The following is a 20,634-nucleotide window of genomic DNA, read 5'->3' on the forward strand; positions in this document are numbered from 1 at the left end:
CCCTGGATGTCCCAGTTTCCACACCTCTCAAAGACCCATTTTATAAGGTGTTTCTATCAACCAACATCAGTTTTTGTGTCCATGCCCTCAATAGTTTAAGGGTAACCCACCTTCAAATCAACTTTTTTTGGCCAATAAACTTTAAACATGGTCGTCTAATAGTGTTGTCTACATATCCTGGTGACTATTTGTGACAAATTAGTGCATATTCGTGAAAATGTTGCTTTTGTGTCATTGTGGTGCTCTCCTAAGGTTAAACGGTCACTGCTTTCCCCCCAAACTGAACACATGCCTCCCCCCCATTCCCGCTTATCCCCACCCACTCTGATTATGTTTTTCAAATTTGTCTGGGGGCGGGATTATGCTTTCACACCAGGGTGAGTTACACTTTAAAGCTTTTTTGATGGCAAGAGAAAGACCCACTCAATACGCAGCTGACCTAAATTTTGTGACTACATTGGCACCTCTTAATTTTTTTTATTTTTTTTTTATTTATTTTTTTTTACATTTTGTCAACAACAAAGTTCAGCATGTTTATTTTTCTTTATTAAAGATTTTCCATATTGCGATATATTCATAGAAATAATTAGCCACGTGAAGTCATGTGAAGTTTGCCACAAGCTAATGTGGCTAACAACAAATTTGTGGAAGAAGGTGATTTGGTCAAAACTAAACTTTTTGGGCTATATGTAAAGCGCTATGTGTGGTGAGAAACTAAGACTGTGCATCAACCTGAGCACACAGACATCATGGTAAAACATGGTGGTGATAGCATCATGCTGTGTGGAGCTAAATACAAGGTAATGCTGGAGAGAAAAAAAGTGTTAAAGGCTGCAAAAGTCTTGAGACTGGGGCACAGATTCAGCGATACCTCACACACAGCCAGAGTTACAATGAAATGGTTTACGTGTTGAAAGCATATGCCAGTCTAAGTCCCAATCTGGATCAAATAAATGATTTGTGGCAAAACTATTCTCCATTCAGTCTGACTGACCTTGAGGTATTTTGTGGAGGAGAATGGGTAAAGATTACGGTCTCTATATGTTCCATATGTGGTTAAGACATACAACGGGTAAAGAAGATAGATCTGCAAAGTGTTGCCTAAGGGAGGATGAATACAAATAAATACATAAGAATGAAACCATCTATCTTTTCTTTTTGTTGAACTTCTCAATTTTCCACTCCTTTTCGTTGGTTTATTATATAAAGTTAAAAAAAATACGAATTTATATTTGTGAATACATTTTTAAGGCACTGTATCAAATGGACAAACAAGACATTTCTAGACTCTACCAAAAGCCAGAAAACGATTAAAGCGCACTTGAATCATTAGTTCTTTAGCATATTTTGTCAAAAACGCCTTGCGGTGAAGTGGAGCAGCTGCTTGTTAGCCTTCAAGCCTGTCAACACGTCTTTCCCACAAAGACTAATGTGTTTGCTATTTAGCTAAAGAGCCATTAACTTGCTTAGTGACTCGCTGTACAGCTTTAATGCATAAACTGTTTGAACGTCACTTCTTCACTCTGTCAGTTTCTCCCTGTCTGGGGACTGTAAATAGCCCCACAGGGGCCTTTAACTGTCAGCTGGCTGTGCTAATGTTAGGTGTCGACTGTAATTGGTGTGCTACATGCTAATGTTAGCAAGTGCAGGCCTCAGAGGGGAACGTTAACTGATTTTCAAGTGCCCCCCTGAGAAACGGCCCTAACTGCTGTAGCATTTTTACTAGGGCCCCAAGCTGGGGAGACTGAAGCTGCTCTGGCAAATTGCTTTATATTACCGTATTATATAGCATTATGGGAAAGAAGCATGAGACTGTACCAAAAACCTGATACGTTCACGCTTAAAATGCTTCTGGGTGTTAACTTCTCGTCCATGGGCACTGCCGAGTGAATATTTAATTAAACTGTAGGGAGTTTTCATCATATTTAAGGTTTTCAAAGCCACTTTTGTGATTTTTGTTCTTTTTTTCTTGTATAAGCACAGACTCATTGACACCCACATTTTTTTCCTGTCCACAGCAGGCCATGGCGCCACATGCTTTTGTGCCTGCCCACTGAAGCTGAAGTAGTCTCTCTTTGACTCTTTCTCCTTCACTCACATATACAATGAACATAGAGAAGAATATAAGAGTCATTTGATATTTTGACTGAGCCCTACAAATGCAGATTCGTTTTTGTCAATCTCTTAAAAATCAACCAGTTACTTGACAAATTTAAGAGTCTTCAATTATTAATTTAATTGTGTATACTTGCTAATCATTATATCAAAGTATTTTTTTTCCACAAAAAAGCTTTTAGATCATAGACATTATAATACTGTCACGGTGAAATAGGACAAATTAGGAATAATCAGGGACAACACGTTCCTTTAACACTGAAGAGAAGATGAGATGATAATTAGTCAAGAACGGTGTCAAATATTTGCTAATTACTTGCATTTGTATTATGTTCTAATGTCATAGCGGTGGTAGAAATGTTTTCCATGCAGAATCCTGGATACGCTAAATCGTTCCAAATTTTTTCTGAAGTCATTAGATTCTTGACAGATAATTGTAATGATATAAAAACTGATAAATTATTCTAACTATTGCAAATGATTGCAAATTACATGCTGTGCCACACAGTGGTGCATAATTGTCAGGGATTATGTTGTGGAGAACTTTAAAACAGGGATAGGTGATAAAAGAAAATCCCAGATATGTTTGCTGGGAAACATATCCAGGTATGGATATGGTGGATGTCATCCTGAACACCATCCTCATGGTGAATCATGGTGGTGGCATCATCATAATGTGGGAGTACTTTGCTTTAGCAGTGACATGGCATCTGGTTGGAGTTGATGGGATTAAGGTAAATGGAACTAAATACGGGGAAATCCTGGTAAGAAACTTTTGAGATGCTGGAAGAAACTTGAGAATGGGATAAAGGTTTAACTTTCAGCAGGACAGTGACTATAAACGTACAGCAAGAACTACAATGGAATGGTTTACAGTGAAGGGTTGTCCAAAGAGCAGATCGGGGGCCATTTGCAACCCTCAGAAGGATTTAGTGTGGTCCTCGTCCAACATAATGGCATATCAACCATATTTCTTTTCTCCTAATTTATTTTGAAAGTAAATGGAACTAAAACATGCAGTGACTTTTAATGAAAAGCAGGTTTGGGTGCACCCATTTATTAAACCTGGCTAAATAAAGCAAGAGTGAGCCATTTCCCCCCTTCATTTTTGAATAATAATAATATTAATCATCTTGCGACATACATTCCAATGAAATGTGCCCTCTGCATTTAACCCATCCTTTCGGGAACAGTGGGCTTGCATGCAATGAGTAAATAAGGAAAAGCAATGGAGCCCATAGGCATATTATAATGAATAAATACAATCATTACTATATGTTCATTCTTACCTGTAAAAGATAATGTCAGTAGATCTGGTTTGTACAGTGAATCGATTTGTACAAATGCACACAGCACATGAATGAGGCATCTTCCTGAATCAGTCAGTTATGCCACTTCCAATATGGCGGCGGCATGTGATATTCAGCGCTCAATGAGGCGTCTACGTATCTCTGTCTGTGATGGAGTCAACTGAATCAGCAACGCGCGGTATAGGTGCAACAAGAAAGAGGTTAAGTAACCCTAACCCTGTAGATCGGGTTGGTGTTCGACCACGGCGAGCTGTCACTTGTGGGATGTATTGTTTTAGTTTAAGTTTTTTTTTTTTTTTTTTTTTTCTGGGAGGGGGGGGGGGGGGGTCTTTTTATGGTCAAAATACATGACTAGTCCCCTTCAAAATCAATGTTCACACATGCTCCCTATGCAGTCTAACAGAGCTTGACTTAGTTTTAAGAATTATTGTCAAAACTCTCAGTCTCTAGATGTCCGAACATGACGGGGACATACACCCGAATAGTTGCTGGTAATTATTTTTACAAAGAGTAGGCATTTCAAAGTTTTATTTGTAAAAAAAAAAAAAAAAAAAAAAAACTTTTTAAAATGATACAAACCATTTGCTGTCATGTCACCACAATGCATCGCTTTGTGTTGATCCATCACCATAAATCCCGGTAAAATAAAGTAGACTTTCTTGTTGTAACACGACAAAATGTGTTAATTTTTAATAAATACTTTGGCAAAGAGATATCTACCTGTTTATCTCCATGTTTGGATATAATATTTGTATTATATGATTATTTAATCATTTGTGATAAACTGATCCCCTTTGTCTCTGCAACCCGTCGCTGGAACTAGCATGTTTCAGAAACCCCAAACTATATCTTTTAGGTCATAATCGGCAAACGCATTAAATGGTACGTAAGTGTGAAAATAATTAATTTTTATTCCTGAACAGCAGAGTATCAGCTCACGGGTTTTAATTTTCCCGTACAGCCGGAAACATCCTCCCTCATCGCTCTCTGATGGCAACGCCGTTCTTCTTCCCTCCCTCTCGGCTTACCTCTTGTTCTCTCCACCCACCAGTGATTGCACAATCTTTCATCGCAATCACAACAGCACAGATCCTGTACCAGTGTGTGACCGCCGCCAACACACACACACACACACACACACACACACACACACACACACACACACACACACACACGTTTTGAGGAGGAATACAGTTGAAGCTTTTATGCTGCTTTCCCAAGTGGCTGTTTTTCGAGCGCAGCCACAATGGAGGGCCTAATGTGGATTTGTTTAAAGAGCTGGTTAATTGGAGTAGGATGCTCTAATTGCACCTCTTTCATGGTGTGTGTTTGCGCTTGTTTAGATGTGTGCATGTCACCTGGCCATTGTTTGCACTGTGTGGGAAAACATTTGCTCAGCTATAGCTGCACTACACAAACACTATAAGCTACATAACAAACACATAAGAGGTATGAAGTGCCTAAACTGAGAGAGGGAGCGGATGAATAAATACTACACTTTGTAATAAGTACAAATTACTGTATGCGCTCGATGTCCAACTTGTGTTTGTAGCTGTGCCTCTGTGTGTGTTCTTCAGTCTCTTCCTGCCAGTGTGGTCCCCCAGCTGGGGGTGCTCTAAGTCCTTCTATAACTCGGCTGTTGTGATGTGCGTTTGTGCGCGTGTGTACATTGCTGGCAATTTCCACAAATGAGTTATCATAGCAGTGTACTGCTCTGCCTTTTCTGAGAGGGAAACTGAACCCAGGTAAAGGCTTTGGATATTGTACCAACACTTTCTCAGAATAGGGATGATGAGCTATACAGTAGCTGCAGGAATCATCTTTAGAGAACAGGACGGTCCACAACAACAACAAAAATCTAATTAATACACGTTTCCGGTCTTGGACTTATAAATTATTTCTGTTTGATCAGTTATCCTGACACATACATAGCTTAGTTGGGACCAGACGGGTCATGAGCTCAAGTCTGGCTCCTGTTCCTGTTTTGTTGCATGCTGCTCAGTCTTGGCTAAAACACATCTAGATATTGACTTCTGATTAAATGTTTAAAACAAATTGAAGATGTTGAAAAAATGTTCACTATTAAACAAAACATTAAATTTCACCTATGCTCTAAAAAGAGCTCCAACCTAAATTAATTGCTTCAGTTGGTAACAGGTAACCAAATTAAGTCTTTAACTTGACAAACTAAATTAACTTGGATCGACTTAATTCAACGGCTTGTTAACAATTAAATCAATTCATTTAGGTTGGAGCTGCATTCTCCTTTTTATAGTGTAGTCTTTTATCAACCATTTAGGCATTGTTTAAACATACTTTCACAAATTGTTCACTATGTTGGTTAGGAGTTAATTTTCTGTAACATATGTGTTTCAAATCTTTATAGATTTATTTGGTAACAAGTTATGGTAATGTTGTGATATAAAGTTGCTGTTATAAATGATCACAAGGTCATTTTAAAAAAATTATCACACGGTTAATCTGATTTTGCAGATTTAAATTTAATTGATCGATTTCCTGGCATGGCTCTGGATTAGAGACATATCTGGTTGAAGCCGTGGCCATTCCAAAACCGGTGTTGATGTGCTCTTGAGATCTTTATCCTGCAGGAACATCCACTTGTGTCCAAGGTTCTAACTGTTGAGTTGAGGGGAAGTTGAAGACCTTTGAGGCAGTTCCCCATCTTCACTCTTATATCCCTTTTGTCAAATGCACCAGTGTCAGTGACGCTCAGCATGATGCTACCACCACTATGCCTCATGTTTGGTAGATTGTTCTTCAGTTTAAACGCCTCAGTGTGATTCCTCAAAACGTACTTTATCATCACGGCAAAATCGGTGTCTCATCTGACTGTAAAACTTTTACCACGTCCATGTGTGGAAATCTCAGTTGACTTAGAGGTAGGTATCCCCTTTGGGGCAGGGATTTCCTTCTTTATTGGTACCATCCCAGTGCTTTTTGTGGACAGCAACACTGGTGTTCCTCCAGCATAACAGGCTTGACCTTCTCTGCTTCCTTGTTTGTTTCTGATTATTTTGAAAAGGGCTGCAAGTATGTAATTGCAATAGCACAATATAAATTAATTCAATAATTTATTGTCTCCACCACTCTCCATAAGCATTGGCTTCTCAGTAACTAAAGTATGCATCAGGTCTGGCAGTAAGATCATTTAGAGTCCATGCAAATAGATCTACAAAGTGGGAATGCATGACACTTGAAATATTGTTTTCTACCAAATATTAGCAATCATTTGCTATATTGCACACAGTGATCTTGTTTGACAATTGCAATTACATTATTTCACAGTATTGCTGATATTGGTGAAATTCGGACACAGTCAAGTGTTGCAATACGGAAAGCTAAAGTGTATATAGCAAGCTAACATTTAGGTTATGGTGATTCCTTCAAACTCATCCCTACTGGAAATGTGGGATTATTGTTTAGACCAGATTCCTACCAACAGTTAATAATCTTAAATAAGCTTGACCAATTTTGATAAGAATAGTGGTCAAATATTCAGTCAGAATAATGACAGGATTTGGATTCTGGCTACAAAAAGCATGTGGAGTTCGCTAGAGGTCAGTTGTCCTAATTTTTAGGGGTTTATCTATATATCTGTGCCTGTACGTATAATTCTTTCCTATCATGTATTGAAGAAAATCTAAATTCAATTACAACTTGAAAAAAAACCTGAAAAAAAAAACATTAGCTCAAATGTGCCTAGAAAAGTCTTAAATTATAGGCATGACCAACATGAATGTATATAAACATCTCATTGGAACTATAAATTAAAGCTAACTCCTGAAGTTGTGGTTTAATCCTTTTGTTTAGGATTGCCTTCAACTGTTCTAATTAAACTGTATTGCTGAAACATCATTAGTTCACTTTGTAGTCCAACTGTTTTTACTTGTTTGCTTTTAATTTCTATTCTCCCATGTTCTATTTTGTTCCTGCATTTTATTTCTGCTTGCTTTTACTCTGTTTTATTCTCCTATATTTTAATCATGTAAAGCACTTTGCTTTGTCTCTGTACTAAAACGTGCTATACAAATAAATTTTCATTGCCTTAAAATTTAGTCTAAAATGTTAGAGCAAAATATTTGTATAAAAAATAAATCAATTCTAGTATTTCTAAATTTCTGCAAAACAAAGAACAAAGAGCTCGCATGCTAAAATAATTGTTTTAAAAAATTAAATGTTTTGTTTTTTTAATCACATTTCTTTTTAAATTAGGTTTTGTCCTTTAACTCCTGTATTTAACTTTCAGTTTGACCCATCCTGTTTTTCTCTCATTTACCCATCCCTGACTCTGTGTGTGTCTATGTGAGGGATCCTCTGTGTGAGGGAAAAGCCATGGTGTGCCCTAAGTGGGCCATAGGCCCAAAGATGATCAATAGTTGCCATTCAAAGCCCATTCTCATCCTGCAACTTGCATACTGTGTACACTGCAGCGCTTTGCTGATCAATTGGAAATAAGTGTCATTTACTTTTCATGTTTGCTAAATTACATGAGCAGACCCAGGAGGGACTGTCTGGATCTCTGTTTATGCTTTTATTTGTGTTCTGTTCCATTCATTTTTTTAGCATTTGGAAATATGAGACAGGGAATAAATGGTAAATGGTAAAACATATGGATTTACCCTGTTGTTGCCTCCATGTGTGAGTTACTTTTTTGCCCATGCGTCTGTATGTTTGTAGGGTCAGGCTAAATGGGTGTATTATTAGTAACCATTCTGCATTTGGTGACTGATGTTCTCAGGCACAGCAATCAGATCACTTAAGAGACTACTTGGTATATGGCCCAGAGGATTCTGTCTCTCCCTGTATGTCTCTTTTGCTCTCTATTTTCTGGTATTCTTCAATGCCCCTCTCCAGAAAACAGAGAAACGGAGAAAAAAAAAAAAAAACCCAGCAGCCATGGCCATCAACCCTTATCTTCTCTCTTTGCCACTTCTCCTCTTTACAACCCTTGTCCTTTACCTCCATGGGGAAAACAGGACAAGGTCATGAAGATAAACATAAAAAAGGGAAAGTAGGAAAGGCACACACACTCACACATAGCTAAAATGAACATTTCATTTGGACTGTAGCCTCTGGGCACGTGTGATGAGAGGCTTTCTAGCCTAGCAAATAATTACCATTGATATATAAGGTCTTTTTAGCTACAGTTAGCTAACTGCTTTGCTAGAGTTTGAGGAAAGAAAACCTAACCCCTGTAAAAACTGATGGTTAAACCTTTGAGCTTGTTGGTGAATAAGAAGGTTCTTCCACAGTCACACAAGCAGCAAATCACCCAATCAGTAGTTTAACTACTCCCTACAACCAAGGTTTGAACCTTGATATCACCTCGATAGAGGCTGGAGTGTGAGGTTTCACAGTATCAACTCGTCGTAGCTGGATTTACCTCAACACACTGTTTGGGCTCTGAAGCCTAATCCATGGAGATGGTCTGGCATTGGTTGTTTTAGTGGAACGTTTTAAATGTAGAACTAAACAATATGTCGACTCACAGGGATAGATCAGTGTTTGCAATATTGCGATCACATAAAATCTGCTTAGGTGCAATAATGGGCCGGGTATAGTACTTCAGGTGGCATCATTACTAATTGCTAATAATATATTTGACTGATTGAAAGGCCTTTTAAGATCCTGAAGATCCTAATGCTAAGACAAGATGGTGGCATTGTAATAATGGAAAAGAAAGAGAAGAGTACGTAAAATGTGGGTTAATTGAAAACAATATTGACATTGTAGTCTTCAACAAAAAAATCTTGTAATAATCATGTTTTCCTAATATCAAGCAGCCCTACTTACCGGCCCCTTTTTCAGTGCCTCAGTGTTGGTGTTGTCCTCCATGAGTGGCCGGGCCTTCTTTGAGTCTCTGGATGATGGCCTGGAAGAGTTGCTCTTTGGAGAGTCTGTTGAGCTTCTGAGATACTAGAACCAATGTAGGAAATTATGGAGTCCGCTGAAGAGGTGGGATTGGGAAAAATAAACTGCCTTTCTGATCTGAATGTGAGTAGTGCTTTATTTGTTGATGAAATCAATTCAGTATCTACAATACATGCTTCCTCTAGCTCAGATCATAAAAATAACAACATCAGCTACCATAACTACGCAGACGACACACAGCTTTACATCACCATGTCACCGGGTGACTATGAACCCATTTAAGCATAAATGATACAATAGAGTAAATGCTTAGAAGAAATCAATGCATGGATGTGTCAACATTTTCTTTAGTTGAATAAAAACAAAATGGAAGTAATACTTTTTGGACCAACAGAAGAATGATCCAAAGTTAGCGTACAGCTTCAGCTGCTTCGTCTAGTAACCACTGATCAGGCCCAAAATCTGGTTGCAGTGATGGACTCAGACCTGAACCTTCAAAAACATCTAGACACATTTACAAAGTCGGCTTTCTATCACCTGAAGAACATTTCCAGGATTAAAGGATTGATGTTTCAGCAGGACCTGGAAAACTAATCCATGCATTTATATTTAGTAGAATTGATTACTGCAACGGTGTTTTCACAGGTCTTCCTAAAAAGTGGATCAGACAGCTGCAGCTGATCCAGAACGCTGCTGCCCGCGTCCTCACTAAGACTAAGAAAGTAGAGCACATCACCCCAGTTCTAAAGTCCTTACACTGGCTTCCTGTATCTCAGAGGATAGACTTTAAAATCCTTCTGCTGGTCGTCATGGCATAAGCCATTCGTCACCCTGAATGGCTTAGCACCTAAATACATCACAGACTTGTTATCAGTGTATCAACCCTCCAGACCACTAAGGTCTTCTGGCACAAGTCCACTCTGCATACCCGGAACCAGGTATGGAGAAGCAGCATTTATGCTCCACTTACCTGGAACAAACTTACAGAAGACTTTAAAAGTGCTGAAACCCTGAGTTCTTTTTAAATCAAGGTTAAAAACCTATTTGTTTAGAGTTGCCTTTAAATGTTAATGTTTTAGTTTGTAGACCAACTTATCTTATATTTTGACCTGCTGCTACTATTCCACAGCAATGTGCTTTCCTCTTTAATGTTTTGGTTATTTACAGTACTTTGAATTGTTTGGTTACTGAAATGTGCTTTACAAATAAACCTGCCTTGCCTCTATTTTCTATGTATAAGAAGCACCTCGTCACCTTGTCTTGGACATTTGGGTTGAATTGGGTTGAGTCAATTGATCTCCAGGCTCAAAAAGGACTAAGTAAACACTATCAGGATGAACGCTTGGCACATATTGTTTTATTTGAATATGAATATCTTATAATATGTATATATTTTGTGGTTTGATTTTCATGGTCAGAATCAATGACTAGGCCCATTTAAAATCAATGTTCACACAAAGTTCGACCTATTTTGGCTAAGAGGAAAAAAAGACAATTTGCGGGTGATTATTTCTACAAAGAATAGACTTTTCAGTGTTTTATTTGTCAAAAATAAAATAAAATAAATGATAGATGTGTAATAAAGAGTAAACCAAAAAAAAAAAAGTTATCGAACAAGAGCTTCCTTGTTTATCGCTGGACAACAAAACACGCTATGATTAATTACTCTAAGCCTACATCAAACACCATGTCAGCACAAAAGCATTACTTAATCACATTTGTCTAAAGACTAGCTCTTCTGTTGTTTTATTTCATTTAGGTGCGGCAACAGATTTTTTTTGTTTTATTTTTGTGCTTTGCTTTTGCATCTCTCCTCATTATCAGATTTACGCAGAGCTCCATCATATTTTATCACAACACACCAACGCCTGACCATCTGAAGATGTCTACATGGCTACAACTGCTGCTCTTTTGTTCTGTAGTAAAGCATTCATATACTGCATTATGGTTAGAAAGACGTTTCTTTTAATGAGCGCTAACCCTTAGTGAATTTATAAACAGCTCTTTAGATATTGAAGGAAACTTTTATAGAGCACTATGGGGAATGGATGTCTGACAATTAGATATACACCTTTGGGTCCATAACTTAATCACTGAATGTCCCCTGTTGTATCCAGCTGTGTTAAATTCCCAAAGAGGAAAAACATTTCACAATAATTTTCCTAAACAATGTGGAAGCCCTAATCTGTCAGAAGTGTGGTAATTCATAGTGAAAGTCAAGAGGATAAAAAAAAACATCTCTTCACTGGAGCCGGGATGTTCTCTATTTAACTTGAGCAAATATGTGTCGAATTAAGCAAAAAATAATTCAGTGATTTCTGATTTAATGTGCGCTTCGTACAAGCACAGCAGAGCATACTTTTGGGCTGGCAGAGACGCACAGAGGAGAGGACAGAAGACGGGAATGTCTGATAGAGATATATCATTACACTGTTATACGTGTAATCTATTGTGCTGCCATTGAACAGCAGCAGCATGCGTTTGGCAGTAGGCCATGTACACACACACACACACACACACACACACACACACACACACACACACACACACACACACACACACACACACGCTGTGCCTCCAGTGGGGACGTAATAGATGGTGTGAGTGTATTAGTCGCTACAGTCCAAGTGTTAAGTGCTGGCCTGGTGTGTGTGAGATCGATGACAGCCGGGCGACCCCTCATTCTGACACACACACATATAGACGCGCAGAGAGAGCTGTGGCACATAGCCTGAGGTCAGGGTTCATACGCAAACATATCAGTCTCTAAAACACACATAGACATCTCTTTCTCTCTCTCTCTCTCTGTATATGTAGCTGGATCAAAACGTTTTGTGTCTATTACACATGCACACGCACACACGCACCGCCATTCATATACCCATCTTGTCCCGAGACTGCAGGGAGGGGCCTGCTGTCAAGCACCGGTGGTCCATCGATACTCGGGCAGAGCACTAATGCCTGCTGTCTGCTGATGGACGCTGGCCTGCCTCCAGGGACCATTAGACTCAATGGGACAGAGACAAACACACACATATACACACGTTACACCAAAATGAAACTCATAAACACGACCAGCGCTGTGATGAACCTTCAAATCATAGCACTTGCAGGCCCAAAAATCACAAATACGTACAGTTAATGCATTAATGCACATTTGTATTCTCATCTGTTTAATTTTCATCCAGATAACGTAGTAGTCGTGCTTAAGTGGGTTCAGACAGTTAAACAGTATGATGAGATATAACAGAAGGGAACTTTGATATTTAATCTGAAGGGAGAATCATAAAAGAAATTGTTTCATGATTGCTACAACAATGCACTCAAACTATATATATATATATATATATATATATATATATATATATATATATATATATATATATATATATATATATATATATATATCCATGGAATTCCAACAGCAATGGAAGTTCTGCAGACGAAGGTGACTAAGGCTACGTTCACACTGCAGGCCTTGATGCTCAATTCCGATTTTTTTGTGAAATCGTATTTTTGCGCGTGGTCGTTCACATTTCCAAATATGTGCGACTTGTATGTGATCTCCTGTGTGAACTGAATGCGTTTAACCAAAGTGTCCCACATGCACACTCGAGGACGCGATGACGTCACACGTAGCAAGCGTCCTCAGTGTTTGCGGAAGTAAACATGGATTATAATGCTGCCGCGCATTTTGCGATCATTAATTTATTTTCTAACCGGAGCTTTCTCTACATTGACTGCTCTTCTCATTGTAGTCCGCTATGGGTTCGTCTTTCTTCCCGCTTCTGCATAGCAGGATGCAGAATAGTGACGTTTGTCGAGTATCGGTGACGTACAGGTCGGATAAATGTGACCCGGCCGTACAGACACAGGTCACATTTGAAAAGATCAGATACGTATCGGTTCAGGACCACATATCCAAGTAGCCTGGGTCGCATTTGAAAAAATCTGGTCTGTGTTGTTCAGACTGTCATAAAAAGATCAGATACAGGTCACATAGAAAACACATTTCTGAAATTTCAAATTCCAACTTTCAGTTCATATTTCTTACATTTTATTACTCAGCAAAAAGGAAAACATGCAACCATTTCTACTTTCTTCTGTACACTGTGTAGCTTCCACATGTTGAAACAAAATTAGCACGAGTTGCTTTACGTTTCTTTCTTCTTGGTGTTTTAGTAACGTTTGGATTTACTGGGACCAGTGTATTTGTTCAGCATCAGATTTATTTGATAAGAAAATTCTTCTAACAACAACGTTCCTTGCATGTAAACAACCAAAGTACGTTAGGTAGCGCTGTAAGTTACTTGTCCTTGTGCGTTACTACAAACGTGTGATTTCATCCAACACTTTTGGCAGTAGGGTCTTAAAGCCATTAGCATTTGTATAAAACCACCAGCCAAATGCCCCGTTCTACGCTTTTTGCTTGACTATCCATCGAACTGCAATTCACACACCATTATTCTTACTCTCATCTACCCTGCGGTGGCTCCTTAGTCCTTCCTTTCGCTCTCTTTTACGACCCCTGGTTTTTGCAGCTCCCTTTACTCCGTCCAGTTGAACACACACAGATAGGCGTTACTCACAGAGTGTCCAGCTCGGCAGCTTTTTAGGTGGATTCCCTGAACAACAACGGTGCTGAAGTGGGGGAAAGAAAACAAAATGAGTGAAGAGTTGGCTGTTGGAAACGGTGACTAACCCCTTTGTTTGTCTCACAAAAAGACCAAAATACACTTTAAGCTGGATAGTGATTGGAGTACCACGACTCTATTAATTCTTCTCTAGGACAAGACTCTGAAATGTGTGCTGCAAGACCTTACCTAGACCCCTTTCAGCTCGTATATTGTAATGTTTCCAAATTAGTTTAATGTGAAAATGAGATTTCAGTTTAAATCCATCCATCTCATCTATGAAGTCATGAAAAGTTGTAGATCTGTTGTGATCTGCGACCTTTTTACTTCATTTACTCTCTTTAGACCCCAACACTCATTTGGTCCAGACATATTAGTCGTTACTAAAGCCACAAGGGGACAGTGCTTATTATTTCTTTGCTTTGTTGTGTCTTGCCTCAAATGATTTATTCCAACATTATAAATACAGTTAAAACTAGAACACCAGTCCCTCCTGCAGCAAAACGAGCACACCCCATGATGCTGCCACCCCCGTACCTCACAATTTGGATGAAGTTTTCTCAGGCTGGTAAGTTTCCTCCGCTTCTTCCGAAGTAACAATGGCCATTATGGCCAAATACTTTAATTTTAGTTCGGTCAAACCACACAAATGAAGGTCTTTGTCCCAGGGTCAACAGGCATTTAATTTGCCTTTTTATTGATGCCTTTTGGAGTGATAGGCCACTCAGAGAGGAAGAAGCTATCAGCCTATTTTGATACAGGACTTGTTACACTATGTATGATGAGACTATCTTATCGGAAAATTTTACCTACCTCAGCTCTGCAAATTCAGATCCAGTTTAATCCAAATTTTACCGCGGTCCAGTCAGGTTCAGTTTATAATATCCTACCTTTTGGTAAATCGTTGCCTTTAGACACAATAAGTATTTGCTTTCTTGCCTCAACCAAATGAAAACAAGACCTTAGAGTTTACAAATCCCCATCGTCCCAATGTATTAAGAAAGGAAAAGGTAACACAAAACATCAACTGGTGCCTTGTAGAATTTTCGAAACTTTTTCAATATTCTGCTAATGTCGAATAAACACAATTTTGCAATTGTAGTGTTCACATTAAATAAGAAATGCAATTAAAATGGATGCAAACACTTCAGCCACGCCACTAGCGTTCATGATCAGCAATGTTTCCATCGCAGTTTGGCGAAATGCACCAATTTCGATACGGCCGAAAAACCACCTCATCCTAGCGAAAAAGACCATGAGTTTTTCTTTCATTTCGATCAAGTGAACTTGATTTCCGTAATTACAATTTGCACAATTTAATGGTCAACGGGAACGCAGCTTATGAAGCTTCAAAGTTGGCAGAAATGTACAGCAGAGAAGGAACTTGATGCTCTGGGTTTGCTGGTCAAAGGCCACACGTTTGGAGTGGAAACCACAGCAGTTTCATTATTTTTGTTACTCGTTTCTCTGCTGACTGATAAAATCCAGGAACAAAGTGTAGACAATACGTAGGAGCAGTCCTGCAGAACGAATGGGAGGGGATGAGCGGAGTGAGCAACACAGCAGAGATGAAAACAACATGAAAGATGACGAGCAAGAAAACAGTGAAAGGACACATTGAGAGAAGGCAAAGAGAGAGAGAGATGGGTCCTGACAGGGGTGGAGGACTGTCTGTAGATCTGCCTGCATCCAATCCGGGCGCCCGCGGGCATCATCACCGTCCCGACGCACACCAACTCACAAGTGCACACACACACACACACACACACACACACACACACACACACACACACACACACACACACACACACACACACACACACACACAGATGCGCAGTGATAAGCCATCACTACTGGCCAAGTGTTGTTTAATCCAACCTGACTTGCACTCGACAGAAAAAGCAAATTCACTTCCACTCAGAGTCGGGGGGGGAAAAAAACCGAGCGCTCTTCACATAAATGGCAGCGCTCTGAATTACCCTGTGTAGGGTGTGTGCGTGCGTGCGTGCGCGCCTGTTGGCATGTACGTGTGCACGCGGCTCGGGTTTTTATTTTTGTGATGATTTTTCCAGTGTGTCTGTGCGGGTGTTTACATGTATTGCTGTTGACAAGCTCTTCAGCAGTACCCCCTTCATTGTTTGACAGGCAGATAGCTGGGCTGCTCTGCTCCCTATTGTTAGGGGGCTGTCATTAAACCCTGCTCATGCAGCCAGTTACACTGCCTGTGTGTGTCCATAGACTGCCTGCTAAACATGAAGTTTGCCTCTTCGTTTTGGACAACTTCAACGTGATTTCCAACCTGGTAGCGGTCAAATAATCATTTGCTGTTTCTATGGAAAAGTCCGCATTTTATCCGCACGGGCCGGTGTATATGTTGTTGTTTATCCTCGTGACAACGAGAGAAGAAGTGGAAGATCAGTCTGACAAGCCATTGTTTAACAGGCTGCAGCGCTCTGCTGTACTCCCCTCTCCTCTCCATTGTCATGGGACTTTTCATTAAGCCCTTGTTGGGCCGTCAAATTGAGCAGGAGTGCTTGTTAGCCACGGCGCCGTCGTTTGGGGAGAAGAGGAGGGTGAACTGAACTCAACCACATGAGCATAGACGCATGCAGAGATACAAGAGGGCAAAGGCAGAGTGGGTGCTGCACATGTGTAAATCATTTTTGCTCGCCAGTCTGTGCTGCTCGATGCTTTATAACAGTTTCAGATGATGCGGTTGTCAGAAACACAAGTATGGCGTTGAATTTAGGCGTCTGGTAAAAGCTCTCAGCGCTATTAATAAATCATTTCAATCCAAAACATCATTTGCTTTATAGCGGCTCAAAGTTAAGTCTTTTATTGATCTTCATCCATCCCATCTATGTCGCTGTAGGTTTGCTGTAAGTCTGTGGCCTGTATTCTGTAAAAGTCTAGATCACCTGCTTCACTGTGGGGTTGACATAAAAGTTTACCAGACGAGCAGGCAGGCAGCCAGCCACTCCACCTTCCCACTCTGAGCCACTTCCCATGTCTGAGGGAACCAGGACGAACCTGTGACATCACTTCCTGCTCAGGACAATCATTCAGGAACAAACTGGGAGCCTCCAGGAGCAACTCTGACAGCACCCTGAGGAACACACACACACGGACACACACACACGGACACACACACACACACACACACACACACACACACACACACACACACACACACACACACACACACACACACACACACACACACACACACACACACACACACGGACACTATTGTTAGCCCCAAACTGTGAATCAGCTCTGTTTATTGACATGATTTTCAGGCATTGTATGTATCTGTCTGGGTGGATGCTCTCACTTCCCCTATGCTTTTCTGTCTGTTTCTTATTTTTTTTAGCTCCTTTGCTGTGAACGCCTGTTTGGGTTTGTACGCCTTCTGAATTTAGCTTTTTTTTTTTTTTTTTTTTCTTTTGGCTTCAGCTGCAGATGCAGACAACCCGATCATCAACATGGTTGGATTGGGAGCAACAGCTTGCCCTTACTTGAATTTGTGCTCATACATTAATGTCTGAAGGAGTCCGAGATGTCCAAAGTGTTTACAGTGAAGCTTTTGAGTCAGAAGTCTGAGTCTGTTTCATTTCAGGGTTTTGGTGCTTAAAATGCTACTGTGCCATGCAGAAGCCTGCATACGCCTTTAACCTTTTCACATGTTGTCGAGTTACTACCAAAAAACCTCAGTGTAATTTTTACAATTTAGCTTGTTATACCAACACAAACTAATGCATATTTATGGAGCATTTGGAAATAAGTCATGTTTTTTTACAAATTTTGCTAAATAAAAATGGGACCAGTAGACCATGCACATGTATTCAACCCCCTGGGTCAGTACATTGTAAAATGTTTCATTGCAATTACAGCAACAGGTCCTCTGTTGTATCTCTACAGTTTTTGGCCATTCTTCTTTGCCAAACAGTTCACTCTCAGTTCTACTGGATGTAGAGTGTCCAAGAAGAGCAATTTTTTTCCCATGGACTCTCCATTGGACGAAGGTCTGGGTTGTTCTATCACATGAATCTGCTTTGATGTAAATCATTCAATTGTAGCTCTGGCTGCATGCTTAGAGTCTTTGTTCTGGCAAAAGGTGAACTCCCTTCCTCGTCTCAAGTATTGTGCAGCGATTTTTAATTCCCATCCATGCTTTTTTTTTATGTATGCTTGAACTTGGCTCCATCCATCTTCCCATCACCTCTAACCAGCTTACGTGTCCCTGCTGAAGAAAAGCATCCCCACAGCCTGATGCTGTCACTATCATGCTTCCCACTGGGGATGAGTAGCTCTGAGGGATGTATAGTGTAAAATGGCAAAATGTGATGGAAAGCGGAGGGACATGGACACCTTTGCAAGGCTCTGGATGTAAATTGGAATGAAAACAGGTGTTATTATGAGCATGAAAGTGCATCATTGTTTCTCTCCTCTCGCACCTCTTTAATTGTCTTTGATGCCTGTTATCTAATTAAAAAAAATATTTCTGTTGGATTTTGTAGACGTAAAATGCTGGAGTGTTTCTTCTCTCACTTGCAGTACCACTTTTGGCCTTAGGATGGGAGCAGTGGCTGCAGTTTTGCAGCCTCAAGCACACTTGAATCGTCTCTCTGAACAACTGTAACCTTTCCTTCCTGGGAAATGGACAATATATGTGCAAGCTGCAGGAATGTCACACCTAATCTTCTGTAAGGAGTTCTGAGTGTTTTATTTTAACTTGTCCGCTGCCGATGAGGGCTTTGCAGAATTGCACGTGTTTGTGTCTTTGTCGAGTTCCTCTTTAATTTATTGTACGTTATTGGAACCAGTTCTGCAGAAAGGGCTACCAGTTGACTGCACATTGTCACTCACTACATATTGGATTTGATGCATGCTCTTATGTGTGCTTTTAATTGATTGACCCGTTGTTATGAATCTGCTTTTGGTCGCCATTAGTCAATACAGGCAGGCCCTTAGTATTCCTGGAAGAGACGAAGAAAGGAAAAGAAGGGAAGAAAGGGGGGAAAAAGGGTAAGATATTGATCAAGTGCTGTATGCATCAAATTCCAACTTTACCTGACCTTCCAAACTGCTGGCATCATCATCGTAGCACGCCACTAATGTCCCCTTCTTCCCCTGCATTCCCCCTGCCTTCCTCTCTCCACCGTCCTTTTGTCTCAGCTCCGTTTGGAGTGTGTGTGTGTGTAAGTGAGAGAGATAGTGTGTGTGCATGTGTATGCTTGAGCTGCAGATAAAGCCTAAATTGAGCTGTTTTGATTGTTCGCTGAGAGTGCCCGCAGCACAAGGCCCCTCGGCTGAGAAGCGCACACACACTCGCTCACGTTCAGTCCCTCTCCGCTTGTCTTTTTATTAAGCGGTGCTGGCCACAGCAAGAAAAATTCTTGTAATTAGAAGTCAGAATAACTTTCTGTCTCAGGAATTAGACAGGCTGTTTGTTAACACCCATCTCAGGCTCTTTATATCTTATTTTTTTTGCAACCACTAATCAGGGTGTACGCATCTTGTTTTTTTTTTTTAGCTTAAGGCTTAACTATGGGGAGGGTGTTTACTGGAAGGTTACTTGGAGAAAAACACATTTTAGACGCTTGAACTGTTACTTCAGCATAAGCTTGAACCAAGGCCATCCTTAACTGTGGGCATTAAATGTTCAGTACTTCTGAATCTTTCTAATTCCAAATATGATTTGATTAGAAAAAATTGAAATAGCAACCGAATGTTATGTCATAATTGCAAATAAATAGTTGCTTCACATTCAAACTACATTCCTAAACATTATTCTGATGCCAGTCGTGCCACAGATCCCTTGTCTGAGTCTGAAAACCCCCCTCGTCTATTTCTAAATGACAGGTGGAAACTCTGAGAAATATCCCCAAATACATATTCCCTGTTCAGTTTTCATATTCTTTTTTTATTGCTGTTTTGGAATAAGAACAGCTAATGTGATATTTTCTTTATTTGTTTGGGTGAAAGTGATCATAAAATGAAAATGATTGCTACACTCGAGATGACAGATCACATGTGTTAGGACAAGGGGATATTAAACCAGACAAGCTTTAAGTGACAAACGGATAATTAAAGAGGGTAATTAATGTAAAATGCATATGAGTAATAACATTGTTAACTGAGATCTTTAAAGACACATTGGTACGAATGTAACAGTAGATTTAGCTCATGACAGGAGAATATACATGATGTGGGTTCATGAGAATAATACGACAGGAAATGTAGAATATTGTAAGGTTTTCTATCATGTAAAAAAGCATTAAAATAATAATTGTGTTTTTGTGGAATGGAATAAAGATTTCATAAACTGTTGGTCTGTGTAAGTATTTTTCCACCATTTATTAGCCAACTCCATCAATTTAACAGGACACCAAAATAAAGAACATGTTTCTTACTTCAAATGACTTGTCTCAGTTATAGTTTCTACAGAATGCCACGCTTAAAGAACTGTCCTTTGTATTCGGGACTCATAAATGATAGCTTACACTTAGTTCACCAGACAAAGTCCCATTCTGACAGCAGCTGGATGGTATAACGCCAGATGAACTTCCCCTTTAAAGACATGTTGTGGTGTTTGTGAGATCCTGTCCTACAGGACCTTGTTATGCCTGTATATGTTGCTTGTGATTCTTAAGGTGTGATAACCAAGAGTAAAAATACCA

General features: G+C 39.8%; 1 protein-coding gene across 1 annotated transcript in view; it reads left to right on the top strand.

The window, feature by feature from the left end:
- The window catches only part of LOC118557174 (calmodulin-lysine N-methyltransferase-like), a 36,529-nt gene extending 16,286 nt beyond the window's left edge, over positions 1-20,243 (top strand). Inside the window, exon 4 of the mRNA XM_036126565.1 lies at positions 17,408-20,243. Coding sequence (XP_035982458.1) covers positions 17,408-17,499 — 92 coding nt within the window. The 3' untranslated portion in view covers positions 17,500-20,243. The remainder of the gene's footprint in view (positions 1-17,407) is intronic.
- Positions 20,244-20,634: the final 391 nt, after the last annotated feature.

The sequence above is a fragment of the Fundulus heteroclitus genome, chromosome 22 (genome assembly GCF_011125445.2).
Source record: "Fundulus heteroclitus isolate FHET01 chromosome 22, MU-UCD_Fhet_4.1, whole genome shotgun sequence".
Classification (NCBI taxonomy): Eukaryota; Metazoa; Chordata; class Actinopteri; order Cyprinodontiformes; family Fundulidae; genus Fundulus; species Fundulus heteroclitus.